A 15,683-nucleotide genomic window follows, 5' to 3' on the forward strand; every position below is an offset into this window, starting at 1 on the left:
AAGCTGCTCCTCCTTCAAAAATTGCCCACTGTGCTGCTATGAGATACTCAGGCGGTTCAACATCTTGTCAGATGCTTATCATGTCCATGGGCTTGCATATAAGTTCCTGCTGAACCTTTCCCTAACTCAGGTGGCCTGTGAAAGAACATTTTCAACGCTCAAGTTCATAAAGAGCCGACTCAGAAGCAGTCTGTCAGAGAACAAGCTGGAGACTTTTTTGTTGATGGCCACTGAGAAAGACATCCTCATGGCATTGGACTCCGACGTGGTCAGTGATAGGGTTGCTGAGAAGAGTGACTTATTGAGAAAGATGCTTTCGTAGCTTAATAAGGTGAGATTAAGTAAATAAAATGATTAAGAAAATTCTCATTGTAATTAGCCAGCTCTGTTTTCTTAAATCCTGAACTTCACCCTCTCTTTGACAGGATGCCATCACTTGCCTTTTAAAGGATTCATCCAAAGAGGTCAGCTGCATCCTTTTTGACTCTCCCAAAGCCCCCCAACTACAACCACACATGCAAACAGACACACAGACAGACACACACACACACACACACACACACACACACACACACACACACACACACACACACACACACACACACACACGCACACACACACTAACTCCTACCCTGAGGAATGGACGCTGGACATAGTGCCCCTCTCCACAACAAGCATTCATTTTAGTTATTTCACTCTAGTATATAAGTTACTTTGTGTGTACAGTATATATATACAGTATATATATCTTGCTAGTTGTGTGCTTTTGTAATTTATGTGGGATTTCTGCCAAATGTTGCTTCAACTCCCTTTGTAAATTTAAATCTGTCTCTTTCAAACCTATTGTCAGGAAAAAAAATAAAGACAGTGGATAGTATTTTTGGTTGAGCCTGTGTTCCTTCAGTTCTGTGTGCTCTGTGAGGTTCTGAGAAACCAGTCGCCTAATACTTGCACTATAGCCCCTGGCGTGCGTCAATCAATCAATCACATTTTATTTATATAGCCTAATATCAAAAATTACAATTTGTCTCAGAGGGCTTCACAGTGTGTACAGGTACGACATCCTCTGTCCTTAGACCGTTGCAGCGCTCAAGGAAAAACTCCCCAAAACAGACCCCACAATTAACAGTGGAAAGTAGGAAGAAACCTCTCTAAGAGCAACAGAAGAGGGATCCGTCTCCCAGGACGGACAGACGTGCAATAGGTGTCGTGTGTCCCCAGTTGATATTCTGGGCTCCCTCAAAAAAAAAAAAAAAAAACATCCTCCCCTCTGTCAAGAACCTTGGAGTGACCTTCGATAGCACTTTTAAATTTGATAAACACGTCAGCAGCGTATTTAAAACCTGCTTTTTTTAAATGCGCCTATTGGCTAAGACCAAGTCGTTTTTATCTTTTAAAGACTTGGAAAGGGTTATCAACGCCTTTGTAACCACAAGGTTGGATTACTGCAACGGTCTGTATGTGGGTATGGACCAGGCCTCAATTCAACGCCTGCAGCTAGTGCAGAACCCCGCTGCACGTCTTCTTACTGGACACAAAAAGCGTGACCACATTACCCCATTTCTGGCCTCACTGCACTGGCTTCCAATTCGGTGCCGAATTGATTTTAAACTCCTTTTATTTGTTTTTAAAGCACTAAATGGGCTGGCTCCGGCCTATATAGCTGAACTCCTCCACCGCTAAACCCCAGCCAGAGCCTTAAGGTCTGCTGACCAGCTACTGCTGGTAGTGCCCCAGACCAGGCTCAAAACCCGAGGGCACCGAGCCTTCGCAGCAGCTGGTCCCAGGCTCTGGCCCTCCATATGAGGTCGGCCCAGACTCTAGGGGTTTTTAAAACAAAACTAAAGACTCACTTCTTCTCCCTGGCATTCTAGTCCGAGCAGAGTATGACTACGGACAATTCCCTGTGTTGGATTTTTATATTTGTTGTGGTAATTTATTGTCTTCTGTTCTTTGCGAATGTAGTAATGTGTTATTTATTATTTGCATGTACAGCACTTTGGTCTCGACCAACAATCGTTTTAAAATGTGCTTTATAAATAAAACCTGATTTGATTTGATTTGATTTAGATGAAAAAGGCAATACAATTACAGCAATTTAAAAAAGGATGGAAAAATTAAATGAAAGCGTCAATGTATATAAAAAAGATGCCGTCGACTCATCCTGTAGACTCATCTGGTCCTATCTCTATTGTGTTGTCATAGAAAGGGGAGGCAGGGCACTATACCCCCCCAGACCCCCCTATTAGTGCTCGGTCACTGTTCGCTTTGTGAGAGGGTTTGAAGGTCTAATTTCTAATGATTGATAGTTACACATACTTGTGGTGTGTATTAGTTTTGTTTGCCCCTGGTACGTAAAAAGGATAATAATAGCGTTTTTAAAAAATTATACTGAGTTACTCTTCTTGTAAGGAACCGCTACTATTCGTTTGTTTTATGGATTTGGGCCGGTCTGGGTATAATGTTGTGTCTCGTCAAATGTATTAGTTATGTTTATGTATTTTGTCTGTCATGTCCTGTTTTATTCTGTATCTACCTCTTACTGTTTTCTTCCTCCCCTTGTGTATTTTTCCCGCCATCATCAGTGTCTGTCCCCACCCCCCCTGATTGTTTCCACCTGTTCCTCACCTCATGTTTAAATAGTCCTGTCTCTGTCAAAGTATTGACAAAAAACACAATATTTCCCTAACCTTAATTGTTTTATGCCGAAACCTAACCTTGTCGATTCTGCATTGTTAACACAATAACACAACAAGTGTGACCCCTTGCCTGGGGGGACAACACTAGAAGTGCTCCCCCAACCCCCCCCCCCCCCCGACTTTGAAAGCCAGAGATTCCTTCTTGTTTTGTAGCAAGTTTCACCTCGTCATGTGTGTGTGTGTGTTCTCAATACAGTTACTCTTGGTTTTTGTGATTATGATCTCAGAAGTTGACACCAAGAAATGTCCCAAAAATGGCAAAATAGGAAAATTATAGCTAGAGGGCAGATTCTCTGATCACTGAGAGAGAAAATCTATAGTTTCTTTATGTGAATACTACTTAGATAGTAGTAGTCAATAGATAGCTACCTAAGAATAGTTTTTTCACAGTTATTTGTTTGTTTTATTTAATTGGCCTGTAGAATGGGAGAGATCAAACCAGGAAATGCAGTCTGTTGTTCTGAAAAGCATTTACAGATGACTCATTTTGCAACAATGACTATAATGGATGTCCATGTCAGACTGTTGGCTGGTTAAGTCGGAAGTATCTAATCATCTCTTTGGTTGTGGTGCATTCATGTGCTGAACATTTGTTCCTGACTTGGAAAATGTACGTTACTGTGCCCTCACTTTGAGTTGTAGGTTAAAAGTTGTGGGCAATAAAATACAGACACGTTTTTTTAAAATTCCCATGTTATTTCCATATTATGAGTTAAAGCTCATTAACACACGGAACGGAAGTCTTAAGTACAAATTCCCAACTAGAAAAATGGGACCGTCAGAGCTGTAAGTGAATGCACCATTGTCCTTGGCGGAGGTCTGCACTCTTCCAGTTAATTATTGACATCAGCTGTTTTCACTCAGTCGGATGTGAGATGTTCAGTATCAGAGAGGGATTCCATTAAAACATACTTCTAATTAACACAAAATTGGTTTTAGCTCATTCACAATCGCCGGAACAAAATGTCCATGAACACAAAAGAGAAGAGAAGTTTAATATCCCATTAAATATTCATCATGGTTTCTGTGTGGCTGCAGGAGGGAAGGACCACTGCAGATTGTGTGATGGGAATGTTTGAATTAGCTTGATTTATCTCAGTGGTCTTTGTCATTCTCCCTCAAATTACTTTCGGTAAAAAGGGGTCCTCTAATTCCATTTGGTCATTTCAACAGTTCTTTGTTCAAATGAATTTTACAGTCTAGTAAATGTCAGAGTCACCTGATTTGTTTATAACAGACAAGTTAATTTGATCTTGGGCTTAACGTGAAGGGCCCGGTTATTGTATAATATGAAGTGCATATCAGAGTTAATGATGCTGTCAATCAAAGCTGACCTCAATTTAAATTGGAGGTTTGGAGGCCAACAAAGCAATAATTTCCATTTATTTTTCCTCAGCGGCAAAATGTTTTCTCAGATATCCTGCGAATATCACTCGTCTGGCTTTAAGCCTCTGTGAGAGCCTGTGATGATCAGTCAGAGAGACAAAAAGCAGTTCATAGTACATGTTCTGTAAATAAGTACATCTAACCCGGAGTGAAATTCAATATTGTCTGTGTCGAAGCGTGGAGGAGAACATCACATTTTCCGCCTGTGCCAGATCAAGCTATTAGCAAGCGGGGGCATGTTCTATTAGTACATCATAATGAGAATAATAAAATCCTGAAAACATCAATTGGATGAAAGAGGAGATGCTAAGATTAATTATTATGAAGCAACCAAATTGCTGTCTTCGTTTAAACAAACCATGTTGGATCACAGGCTCGTGTCTCCTCTTCCTGCTGCTAGCTTTGTGAAATGTATTCCACCTCCTCACCACAGCATACATCACACTTCCAGAAGGGAACATCTGCCAAAAGTCAGAATCATAAATATAGCAGAGTATGTTTATTTAGAGTTGATCTCACCCCACACAAAGAGCAACCTGAGCGGTGCTTAACACCAAAGATAGACTTCAGTTTTGATTATGATAATTGGAGCTAATGAATCAGACTGCAGCGTTTAGACTCATGAAATCACAGCCTTAAGGTGCGTCCGGTGTGAAAGTCTCATTAGACACTTTTACATACATGCTACACTTAATCACTGGCTTTCGCACCAATAGGCTAGTATACAGTTAATATAGATTTCTATTGATTAAGTAATACTGAATAATATGAACTTAAAGCAGATAAGTATGGATAGTTCATTCGAGGAGTAGATCGACATACAATATACTTTTTCACTGTCTTGCAGGGAGTTATTTAAAGATTGATACGTATACTAAATATAAAGCTACTGCTGGTTAGCTTATTTTCACATAAAGAGTGGAAAATAAGTTATTTCTTCCTTTTTTGTTGTGACTGTTAAGGAATCCAGGCAAGTCTGGCACATAACGCCCCATATCACCACGGGCATGCTGTTTTACACATTTGCCTGGATGAAAACAAGATAAGCCTTTATCATGTTAGTAAACTGAGACATGTTAGCAGTAGATGGATTTAGTTACCTTTGTACAGAACCAGGCTAGCTACATTTAGAATGAGAGCAGTATAAATCTAACTCTTAACAAGATGGGATTAAGATTACCAAAATATCCAACTGTTGCTTTCAACATCTAAAAAAATTGGATTTGGACATTATCCTGTTGCTGTAAAGCTTCCATAAGTGTATACATGTAAACAACTGATGATAAATAATACATGACATTAAAAATGATGTTATGTAAGAGCCATTAGAGCCAAGTCACTTAAAAAGCTGTTTCTCCCTGTATTTTGCTGCAGTTGAGTTTGAATCGAGTCAAGATGACCAAAGCCCATTTTTCAGAAAATCATCAGGTATGATAAAAAGCTAAGTACTCTACTTCTTGGAACCATGGATCGTTGCCATACGATCTTGTTGTAACAGCAATTTTCAAATCCACTAAAAAAGAGGCAACCAAGAACAATGAGAATTAATGGCATAGGTCGGATATTACTTTTTTATAGAATGACTAAAGCACAAATGATGTGTCATTTATCTTACAGTATTCTTTCATCACAGCATGAATAAATTACACCAACGTTCTTCCCACAACATACGTAAAAACAGATGTGTCAGGAAATGACACGTCTTTTTTAAGAGGCAGTTCTACTCATGTGGTTAACGTTTATTTGGCAAGTGAACAAAAAATGTTGAAGGCTGTCAAACTCTCTTCACAGGATGAAAGCCTGCCTTCTGTGCATTTACGCAAAGATGAAGTGCAAGCTGCCATGTTGGCAAGAAAAAGCAGTATATTTTGATTGCTTATCATCTTTGTTTCTTATTCGTGACATTTTCAAGACAGGGATCAGCTTCTAAATCCTAAGAATTAAACAAATGTTTGTTGAATGAAATGTACCCACAGCTGCAGGATTTGAAAGATGCAAACACTAGTTCGATCCAGAGAAGCCATTAGTTTGAAATATAACCACGAGAAGATGCGGGGTGCCACATTTCAGAGAGCAATGAAAAATGAAAACAACTTAATGCATGATTAAGGCTTGTGCTGGCCTAAATCGTTACTTTAAAGGTCCCCTATTATACTGTTTTTAATCAATATATTATAGGTCTCAGATATATAAAAAACATGTCTCTGAAGTGTTTGGCTCCAAATACCAAACAGATCATTGTAGCATCCCATAAACCCCTCTGTTTCAGCCCTGTTTCAAAAGTGCTGATTCTCTGTCTGTAACTTTAGATGAAAATAAGGAGCCCCTCCCCACGCCCCTCTGAGAGATATCTGGTTCAAAAGAAGACAATGGTGCTCTAGGAGGAGATTCAGGTGGTAAGGTGGGTGGGTGTTACCTTGGTTGGTGATTGGCTAACGGTTACACAAGCCAAAAAATGGTTATGACATCAGAAAGTGGCCAAAATCTGATCAGCTCATTTTCAGGCAGGTTTTTATATAAGTGGATCCGGACAAAAAGTGAGCAAATCTTTGTTCCTGAAACTTTCAGAATCTCTTTACACAGTGAGGACACATGTTTATGTATAAAATACATGAACAAGTGGATTTTGCATGATAGGTGACCTTTACATTACAAAGCCCCTGAGCTTAAAAATGTGTGGAATTGAAAATTGTAATAATTTTAAGTCTAGTTCAGGCAGCTTTTTATCAGTCGGTGCAACAGCAGAGGTGGAACACCTTCATTTCCCCTCACTTCATCTGATCTCACACCCCACTTAAATTATCTGTGAGCAGGAACCCCTCACCTTATTAATGCTTGCAAATTCTGCCCAAGTACAAGGATCGCCTTCGGGTAAGACAGTAGGATTTGCACTGTGATATTTTCTGAGCTAACTTTGCTGGGGATGATCCGTGGGCGGACGTCAACGACTGCAGCTGCTCTGTGAGCTCAGAAGTGGATGGCATTCAAGGGAAGAGAGGGCTTTTTTTTGTTTAAATAATGAGCCACAGGAAGGCTGTGTAACCGCACAGTTCAAAGTGTTCATGGAAATGCACACTTGCCGAGTTCGGATGACAGCGTCAAAACCAACCTGCTAAGCTGTCCTGGAGGAAACCTATAGAAACAAATTTAATACAAGTTTGCTCATCCAGGCATGTGCAGAAGATAACAGACTTCATTTACAAAGCCCTTTCTCCTAATTGAAAATACAGCTAATAGCTTAAGTGCTTGCTATCTGGGAAAGCTAAAATAATGTGCAGGGGGCTCACTATGTTGGGGTGAGGAATATACTGACTGTGGGGTTTAAACTCTAGAGAAGCCTTTTTCAGACACATCTCTATCTCTTCCATCTTTCTCTACACTATACTGTGTGCCATTCAATTAAACTGAGGAGCAACCTTATTTTGTATATGCTTTGATTGTGCTACATTGCCTGTATTGTGATGCTAATAAGACACTATCACCGCACATTATGAGCTTCCTGTACTGCAACCTATAATTCTGATGAAGTGTCATGGCTAATAAACATGATACTGTAATACTGTAGATTAAACAATGCAGCTGATCGAACAGTTTGAAATTGTTTCTACCTGCATGAAAAAAACTGCTGTTGGTCTGGAAAGTCTCCTGCTGTATTATGTATCCTTGCGATGTTTGGCCCAATATGCACAAACACAGAAAGGGGCAACAAAATCCTATTATATTTTTCACAACTAATACTGCCCTCTTGAACTGTAGAGGGCAAGAAATAACAACGCTGAGGGAAGTCTCAGCTCCTTACCTCTGATGGGCTATTCGTTATTCTAGCTAGTAGAAGCCCCATTAGGTCTACCATTTAATGCTCCCACGCCACATTCTCACATGAAAGCAACAAGATTGATGAGCCGACCATCTCACCTCAAGCCACTTTTGTGTTTGAGAAATGCTCTACCACAGATAATCTAACACAGAGCTGATTTAGCTACCTGTGTACCTCGAAGTATCTGACATTACTGGAAACCATGACACATTTCAGCTAGTCTTTCTGGTGTCCTCAGTACAGGGCAAAACAAGAATGTGAGTCAGGCTGCAGTGCAATCCACTGACTTAAAACATATTAGGGAATGATTCATAGGGTACATATGGAATATATTTAATGAGCTGTGTGGGAGTGTTAGATAAAAAACTGTGTCTCTGAGCTGCACTGACAGAAATAACTAAGAAGAAAGATGTCCTCTGGACTTTACAACGTGTTGGGTTAGTCCGACAAAAGGTTCAACTTGGATTCCAGTGACACAATCTCTTCCCTCAACACAACATGTCCTGTTAATCACTCTTTAACCATACTGCCAATTAAAAAAAAAGATACTGGACAGAGGAAGACAGATGTGTAGCATTAAGGGAAGAAAAAGACTACACAGGCGAAAAAGTGCCTAATTAAGCATGAGCAGATTGATTAGTCCTTCTGTCAAGGCTTTTTGTCTTAATCCCTCCGTGTCACACAGTGGTTCAGAGTCTGCTGTGTGAAGGAGTCTGGCTTTGTCAATTTCAACTTTTAGGACAAAAGTTTCACTTGTGATGCCGAATGTTGGCGTTATCTTTTTGAGATTAACAAAAGCAGCATATTGAAGTTTGTAACTGCATTAGTACACTTAAGCCAGACAGGAATCGAGCCCAAACGCATAATTTATCTTTTATTTGACTGCAGGCCATAGTGTTCTCCAGCCTGCAGTGACTATTTTAATTTTGTAGAATAAGTAAAATCTTAAGTACATGCTTGCTAGAGACAGACAAGGAGACATATGATCAGCTGGTATGATTGTAAATATTAAGCAAATAAAAACAGATATCAAAATTCACACCACTTGTGTTTTTGCCACTACAGTTGTTGCAGCAAACACACAGGAGAGGAAAGGACCACCTGCAGAGTGACTTGATTTGTTATCATTCCTGTGTGGACAGCAAGCCATTTGTGAATAAATAATAGGCTGGCTGATAATACATAGATTCATCAATAGGCTGTTTCATGTCAAAAATAAAAGATGGGTCTCCTTTGTGCATAATGCATCTTACTGTAAGTTCTCCAGGGAGAAGAGCTGGCTCTGCAGTTTCAGCTAATGGGAATCATATTTTAGCAGCAAAACTGTATGATTCAGAACAACAGCTGGGTAATCATATGGAACTGAACAAACCCAGCATATTGTAAAACAAGTCACCATGCACTGACCTTTGCTTCCTTATCCCAAAACAGACAAGAGCAGAGGAGAAAACATAACGTTTTTTCTCCACAGATTGTTAGAAAATTTACCTCTCATGCCTCGCAGTGGAAATGGATTTTTGGAGGGCAACGGTCATACCTCGCATTCCCTGGAGCCTGAGATGGTGTATGTGTAAGGTCCTGTCCCATTAACCAGCACATCCATAGTCTCTGAGTGTGAAGGCTTGTAGTCCACATAGTACTCTTGCAGTGGTGAATTAAGGGATCGCTCGGTCTCCCGTGCATTTTTCTGGCGCTTTTTGACTCCCGAGCGCTGCTGAAGTTGTTTTAAGCTGCTGGGATAGCGCCTCCACGAGACATAGATTACCAGCAGAATTATAGCCACGGATAAGAGGAGTGCCACACTACCAGCTATGATCTTGTGGAAGGAAACATACTCAGTGTCTGGCAAAGAGAAGGTGGGGGAGGCCTCGGAGGGAGTAGGGGAGGCTGTCCTGTTCCAGATCTGCGTCTTATCCTCCACAGACTCTGTGGGAAGAGGCAGCAGCTCAGGTTGAAATGCAGAGGTGAGGGGAGATGTTGTTAATGGGACGGGGGCCGGTGTTGCTGTGCAAATGTTATAAGTGTCCACCACATCGGTCACTTTCTCTCCTTGTGCCTCCTTAGGGCCGGCACAAATCATAGTGGTCTCCTTGTTACCCTTAAAGGCCTTGAGCCAGGCCGCTAGGGGACATATATTTGGGTTACAGTACCACAAATTACCAGCCAGACTGATCGTGGTGAGGGAGATCCAAGCCTCCACTGCCTGCTGAGACACATTGCTCAGCTTGTTGGAGTCCAGGTTAAGAGTCTGCAGATTAGGAAGGCATTGAAACGTACTTGGGTCCAACACTTGGAGCTCATTCCCAGAGACGTCCAACTTTTGCAAGGAGGTCCACATCCACGGCAGGCCCTGGGTCAGCACTTTGATACGGTTCCACTGCAAATACAGCGCCCGCAGGTTAGTCAGGCGGGGGAAATGAGCAAAGTTTATCTTTGAGAACTGGTTGTGCTCCAGATGAAGCTCGATGAGCTTAAGGAGTCCTGCAAAGGCGTTACGTGTAAGGCTCCGTAGCCTGTTGTAGCCAATATCAAGAAACTCCAGGTTGCGACAGTCAAGGAAAACTCGCATGGGGACAGTTTTCAAGGAGTTTGATCTTAAGTGTAAACTGAGCAGTTTTCGCAGACCCACAAACTGATTAGGCTGGAGAACCTGCAGTTTATTATAGGAAAGGTCTAGATTACGTAAATTCGGAACATCATGAAAAGTGTTGTTTTCGAGCAGTGTGATCTTATTTGAGCTGAGAATCAGTTCTTTCAGCCTCCGTATCCCATGGAAAGCCTGGCCGTCCACATCATTGATGTAATTGTGGTCGAGGTAGAGCCACACTAGTTGACTCAGGCCTGCAAACTGGTGTGTTCGAAGGTTCACCAGGCTGTTGTAACGCAGGGAGAGGCCTTGGGTGCTCACAGACACATTGTTTGGCACGTCACGGAAGGCATTGGATTCACAGTATATTATTTTCCCATCACATCTACAGCTCTGGGGGCAGGGACGCTCACGGATGCCACTTGGAGCAGCAAGCAGCCAGGCGGGCACCACCACTGTGAATACAAGCCATCTGAATAGCAAGAGAAGTCCTGCAGACACACAGAGAAGTGATAGACGTATGAGCACTCATCAATAGAAATCAAAACTATTATACAAAAACAAGAAGAGAATAAATTGAATAAAATGTTATCTGAATCAGGGGACCAAACATTTTAACCCATATTCATTTTTTTATCAGAGGGGTTATTTGCAGCCTACTTCATTTGCATTTAGACACACACTTACATTCATTAGCACAGTCAAAGTCATGCTCTTGAACATTGGAAAGGAGATTGATAACCACATGCATCAGGCAGTATCCGTAAAATAGTTGCTGAGAGAAAAACCTCCATCCGATCCCCCAGCCTGCAGTCATCACTCATACACCACAGGGGGCAAAGACACCAGCGACATTGGATTTAAGTGAATTGTAATTAGGAAAACGACTTTGAAATGCACAAGTACCTTGCGGAACGGTGTACATACCCATATTTGCGCGGTGTCGGCTCCTCCTCATGGTTAGGGCTCTCTGTTGCATGCGTCCCAGGTCCACATGTTAGATACACTCGGCGTTTAGTCCAAACAGTTGGACACACACCCAGGACGACTGTCTGCCCGGAGAATATTAGCACTTTGCCCCGCAGTCAGATCCGCTTTGCGCACAGCCGCACACCTGTCGGAGATGTGAGTAGCTCCAAAAGGTGCGCATCAACCCCCGTCTATAGTTTCCTACGTTACCGAACAACATCAGCTGGATGATGCATATTTCATCCTGCCACCTTTTCAAATCCGTTTGGGTGGCACTCAAGCTTGTTATAGCCTCATGAGAATCACACTGTTGAGCGCATGCTTTGGCAGGCTAGATACATTTTGAACACAGAGTCGCCAATTGTTAAGGTTAAGTGCCAGGTAAGACACCAGAAACCCGACCAAGTGAAGAATTCAGAGAGGAATAAACTCAAGTCCAAACCCAAGTTGTATCCAGATGGAGATGTGGGGGATAAGGCGAAGTCTGCTGTGGATTTCACCCAGTGAACGTGGCATCAAGAATAAATCAGTAGTATAGCAACAGGAATGATGTTGGTGTAGGATTAAACTGAGCTCACTGCTGCTCTTTTCAGGACTTGAGATGCCCTCTCCTGGTCAATGTGTGACTCTCCGAAACTCTCACCAAAGTACAACTCATTGTCCTCGTGAGCAGAGCCTGCATATCAATTAAAGGAGGGGGGTAATCTGTGTGCTCAGTGAGGAGCTGCCATTCAAACGCCTCTGAACAGCCTATATCTGAGCATTTTCTTAAATGTAATCTCAGGCTTAAATAGAAAGAAAGATGGTCGTTACATTTTTGTGATCTTAATTGTGATTACACACATGACCACTGAAGCAAGAGTATAATCACTATACCGAATGGCCCTTCTTAATGCTGCTGTAAATGAAGTCTTAATGTTTATATAAATACAATATGTTGTTGGAATATAATTACTAATGCATTAACATTTAATTTGAATGCAGCCGATGGTTATTGTCCATTTGTTGTCCATACGTCTTTTCTGCAGCTCCCTTATATCAAATGATTGATTTCTTACACTGCACATAGCTTTTATTCTTGTATTTATCTGTTTCATTTTATTTCAGCTTGTTTTAATTTTCTAGCATACAGGCTCTTCAACCATCACAATTTATTTTAACCATCCTTTTATAGTGTCTATCTTTTTTCACTTTGTCTGATGCTTTTAATGTTTTGTGTCAAGCACTGCCTTGTTGTTGGTGTGCTATAAATACATTTGCCTTGCCTTAATGTTTGCCTTAATACTATTGGGTGGTATACTTTATTAGAATGCATTACTCTTCATAAGTTCATTATATTTGTTGTCACAACTTAACCTTCAAGTAACTAAATGCTAGCAGGGGGCTAAAATAAGCAATTGTGTTCATTGTAATGTAGTGAAACAGAAGTAACATAAAACAAAAGTCCCTCAAGAAGGAATTGAATTACATTACAGTAAATGTACTTTCCTTAAACTACTTTTGTTATTGATATAAAGTCCAATTGTTTGCGGTTGTGGTTTGAAATGCCTATGGTTTAATGCATTCAATTGTATACCCTAAATGCACCTGACGCTGTGTCAGCAGTATATATTTATAATTATCTTACCTGTTAAAGTGTTGATTCGAGTTGTATCAGCTGATATGATTCTAAATTAGTGTTTCATAGGTAAACTATAATGAAAATATGAGGTAAGTCCAAATTTGTGTCACCATAGAGCAGAGTAATAAGCGAGACAAATCGTGTAAATTTTCTTCTACAGGTAGGTACGACACCGTAAGCTAAATCAACTGTAAAACATTTCTTATTTTGCTTTCTCATATTCTCTGACAATGTATTAACAATAAGCATATTGTTTGTTATTTAATTAGAAATGCTATAAAAACAACAACTTTTGACTGGCAGTTGTGGGTTTAACAAAGAAAGGAAAACCACAGATGGGTCGCAAAGCATGTATATTTTTATCTCATTTATTTGGTTTTGAAAGCCCTTTTTTAATCCTTGCCAAGAAAATAAGCTACGAAAGCTCAGCTGGTATTTCTTCCCAGCTCATCGTTTCGCATGTTATTGACACTGAAATGCGTCACGTGTAAACAAAGGGTGGTCTTAAGACCTCATAATGGGACTGTGAGTCAGGGTCAAAGTCATCACTTCTAATGGGTCCCTCTGCACTCCTACTTAATGAGTAGCCTAATTACGGGTGATGGACATTGATGAGCTGATAGTGAAGACAGTTTTTGACAAGAAATCAGTGGCAACAAAAATAAAACTGATCCATTTAGCACTTCAGCGGCAGTCACAGATTTAATTTCCATTGTTAGATCAATACGCTAACTGGAGTTGAAGGACGGGGCATGTACCTCACACACACACACACACACACACACACACACACACACACACACACACACACACACACACACCCACACACACACACACACATACACACACACACACACACACACACACACACACACACACACACACACACACACACACACACACTCTCTTCCACTCACACACAACAAGGTGACTGGACGTATACGCAAATGCATTACCATACACAGCGCACAGGTTTGAATGTAGAATGTCCTTCAGGATACTCACATAAATATGGCCTGATGAGTACAAAAGATTAAGATAAAACTGATATATAACATTTGAAGAGATACCTTCCAAACATTAATTAAACTGAAGACAACATATTTCAAAGAGAGCATTGAGCTGCATTACTGCTAAAAAAATAGAAGTGACATTTTACCAGATTTTCCATATCTGTTAGGATTTGTGACAATTGTGACATTCTTAGTTTGTCACGATTATATGCAGAAAAGTACTTGCAAAGCTTTGCCACAATTTAAGTTACATATTTGTATTTCTAATGGTAAAACTTGCCAAAAATAAGTGGAGTCATATCACAGCTATACTCATATACCTTTTAGTAAGCCTTACTTGCTCTTCCATAAATCAACCTTCTCAATTCTAACCCAGCTCTGAGGTTTACATTGTATTACTAACAGTCATCAAACCAGCTAAATGTGTTTCCCATATAAGGTGGGGATGAGGATGTGGGAATGTGGCCAACCTTTCTGTTCCAAGAGAGTGCATTTTATGAACTCTATAGAGGGTGTGTGGTTTATGATACCCCTCATCCCCTCTTCATACAATTTAAAGAAAAACATACCCACACTCGTCTTTCAAGACAGCAATTTATTTCACATGTAAATGATCATGAATTGTGTCCTCCGATTTATTGTTGAGGTCCAAAGGAGTTTCAGTTCCAGCAGACACAATGACACTTGTACAGAGAATTATTTTTAAAAGCTACATGTTTTACATGTTGCTTAATCAGAACTATTTTTATGCCTGATTGCCCTCAGAAGCACCTTAAATCATCTGGTGCTGATTAGCAAAAAGTCACACACCCCACGAGAGCGTGATTAAAGTTAATAAAAGGCAGCATACAGTACTTACAATAAAAATAACTGCAATTCAATTATAAGATACAAAAAAATGTCAAGAGCACAGCAGCGTAGATATTTCTACAAGATACCATAAACGTTCCCAGAAAGAACCCTGAATGTAACGATAACAGAAAAAAACAGAAAAGGGAAGAAAATTAACATATGATCAGAAAATATATCAGAAATTAACCAAGAAATAATCTCAAATTGTCTCAACAATTGTTGCTTAGATTCAATTCTGCCATTTAAATCAGAAATGCACATATCCATGGTATATTTAAAAGTATTCTATATTTGTATGAATATACTATAAAATCCAGGTCTGTTGTTCCGAGTGTTATACTTGTTGGTCTGAATATTGTCACATCTGTAATTGATTAATTGCCAGTTATCTCCATTCATAATCATTTAACAATAACAGCACGTTGCTCTCGTGCAATCATCCTTTGCACAGTTTTTTTTTGTATTCCCTGTGGTCCGTGTATCAATTCTTATTTGTGTTGTCGAACAAATCTGACATGACCCACTTTCACTTTTACATTTCATCAGTTTTTTTGGGCTGTCTTTTGCGATTCCGGCATATGCGAGCAATGCAGAGCTGCACGGATCAATAATTAAATTAGAAACAGTCAACTTTCAACATTAGAAGCAATATCACTCACTTTTTAAAGCTCTGCCAAGTTGAATAGTTCTTACAGCTGGAATTTGACTGCTTGTCAAAACATTCCTCAAATAAAATGTG

General features: G+C 40.3%; 1 protein-coding gene across 1 annotated transcript in view; it reads right to left on the bottom strand.

The window, feature by feature from the left end:
- The window catches only part of LOC307044972 (leucine-rich repeat transmembrane neuronal protein 4), a 53,334-nt gene extending 41,452 nt beyond the window's left edge, over nt 1-11,882 (bottom strand). The window contains exons 1-2 of the mRNA XM_079690431.1: nt 11,417-11,882; nt 9,391-10,980 (exon numbers count right to left, since the gene is read on the bottom strand). Of these exons, the coding sequence (XP_079546557.1) occupies nt 9,434-10,980; nt 11,417-11,468 (1,599 nt within the window). The 5' untranslated portion in view covers nt 11,469-11,882 and the 3' untranslated portion in view covers nt 9,391-9,433. The remainder of the gene's footprint in view (nt 1-9,390; nt 10,981-11,416) is intronic.
- Nucleotides 11,883-15,683: the final 3,801 nt, after the last annotated feature.

This window comes from Notothenia rossii (assembly GCF_949606895.1).
Source record: "Notothenia rossii genome assembly, chromosome: 6".
Lineage (NCBI taxonomy): Eukaryota > Metazoa > Chordata > Actinopteri > Perciformes > Nototheniidae > Notothenia > Notothenia rossii.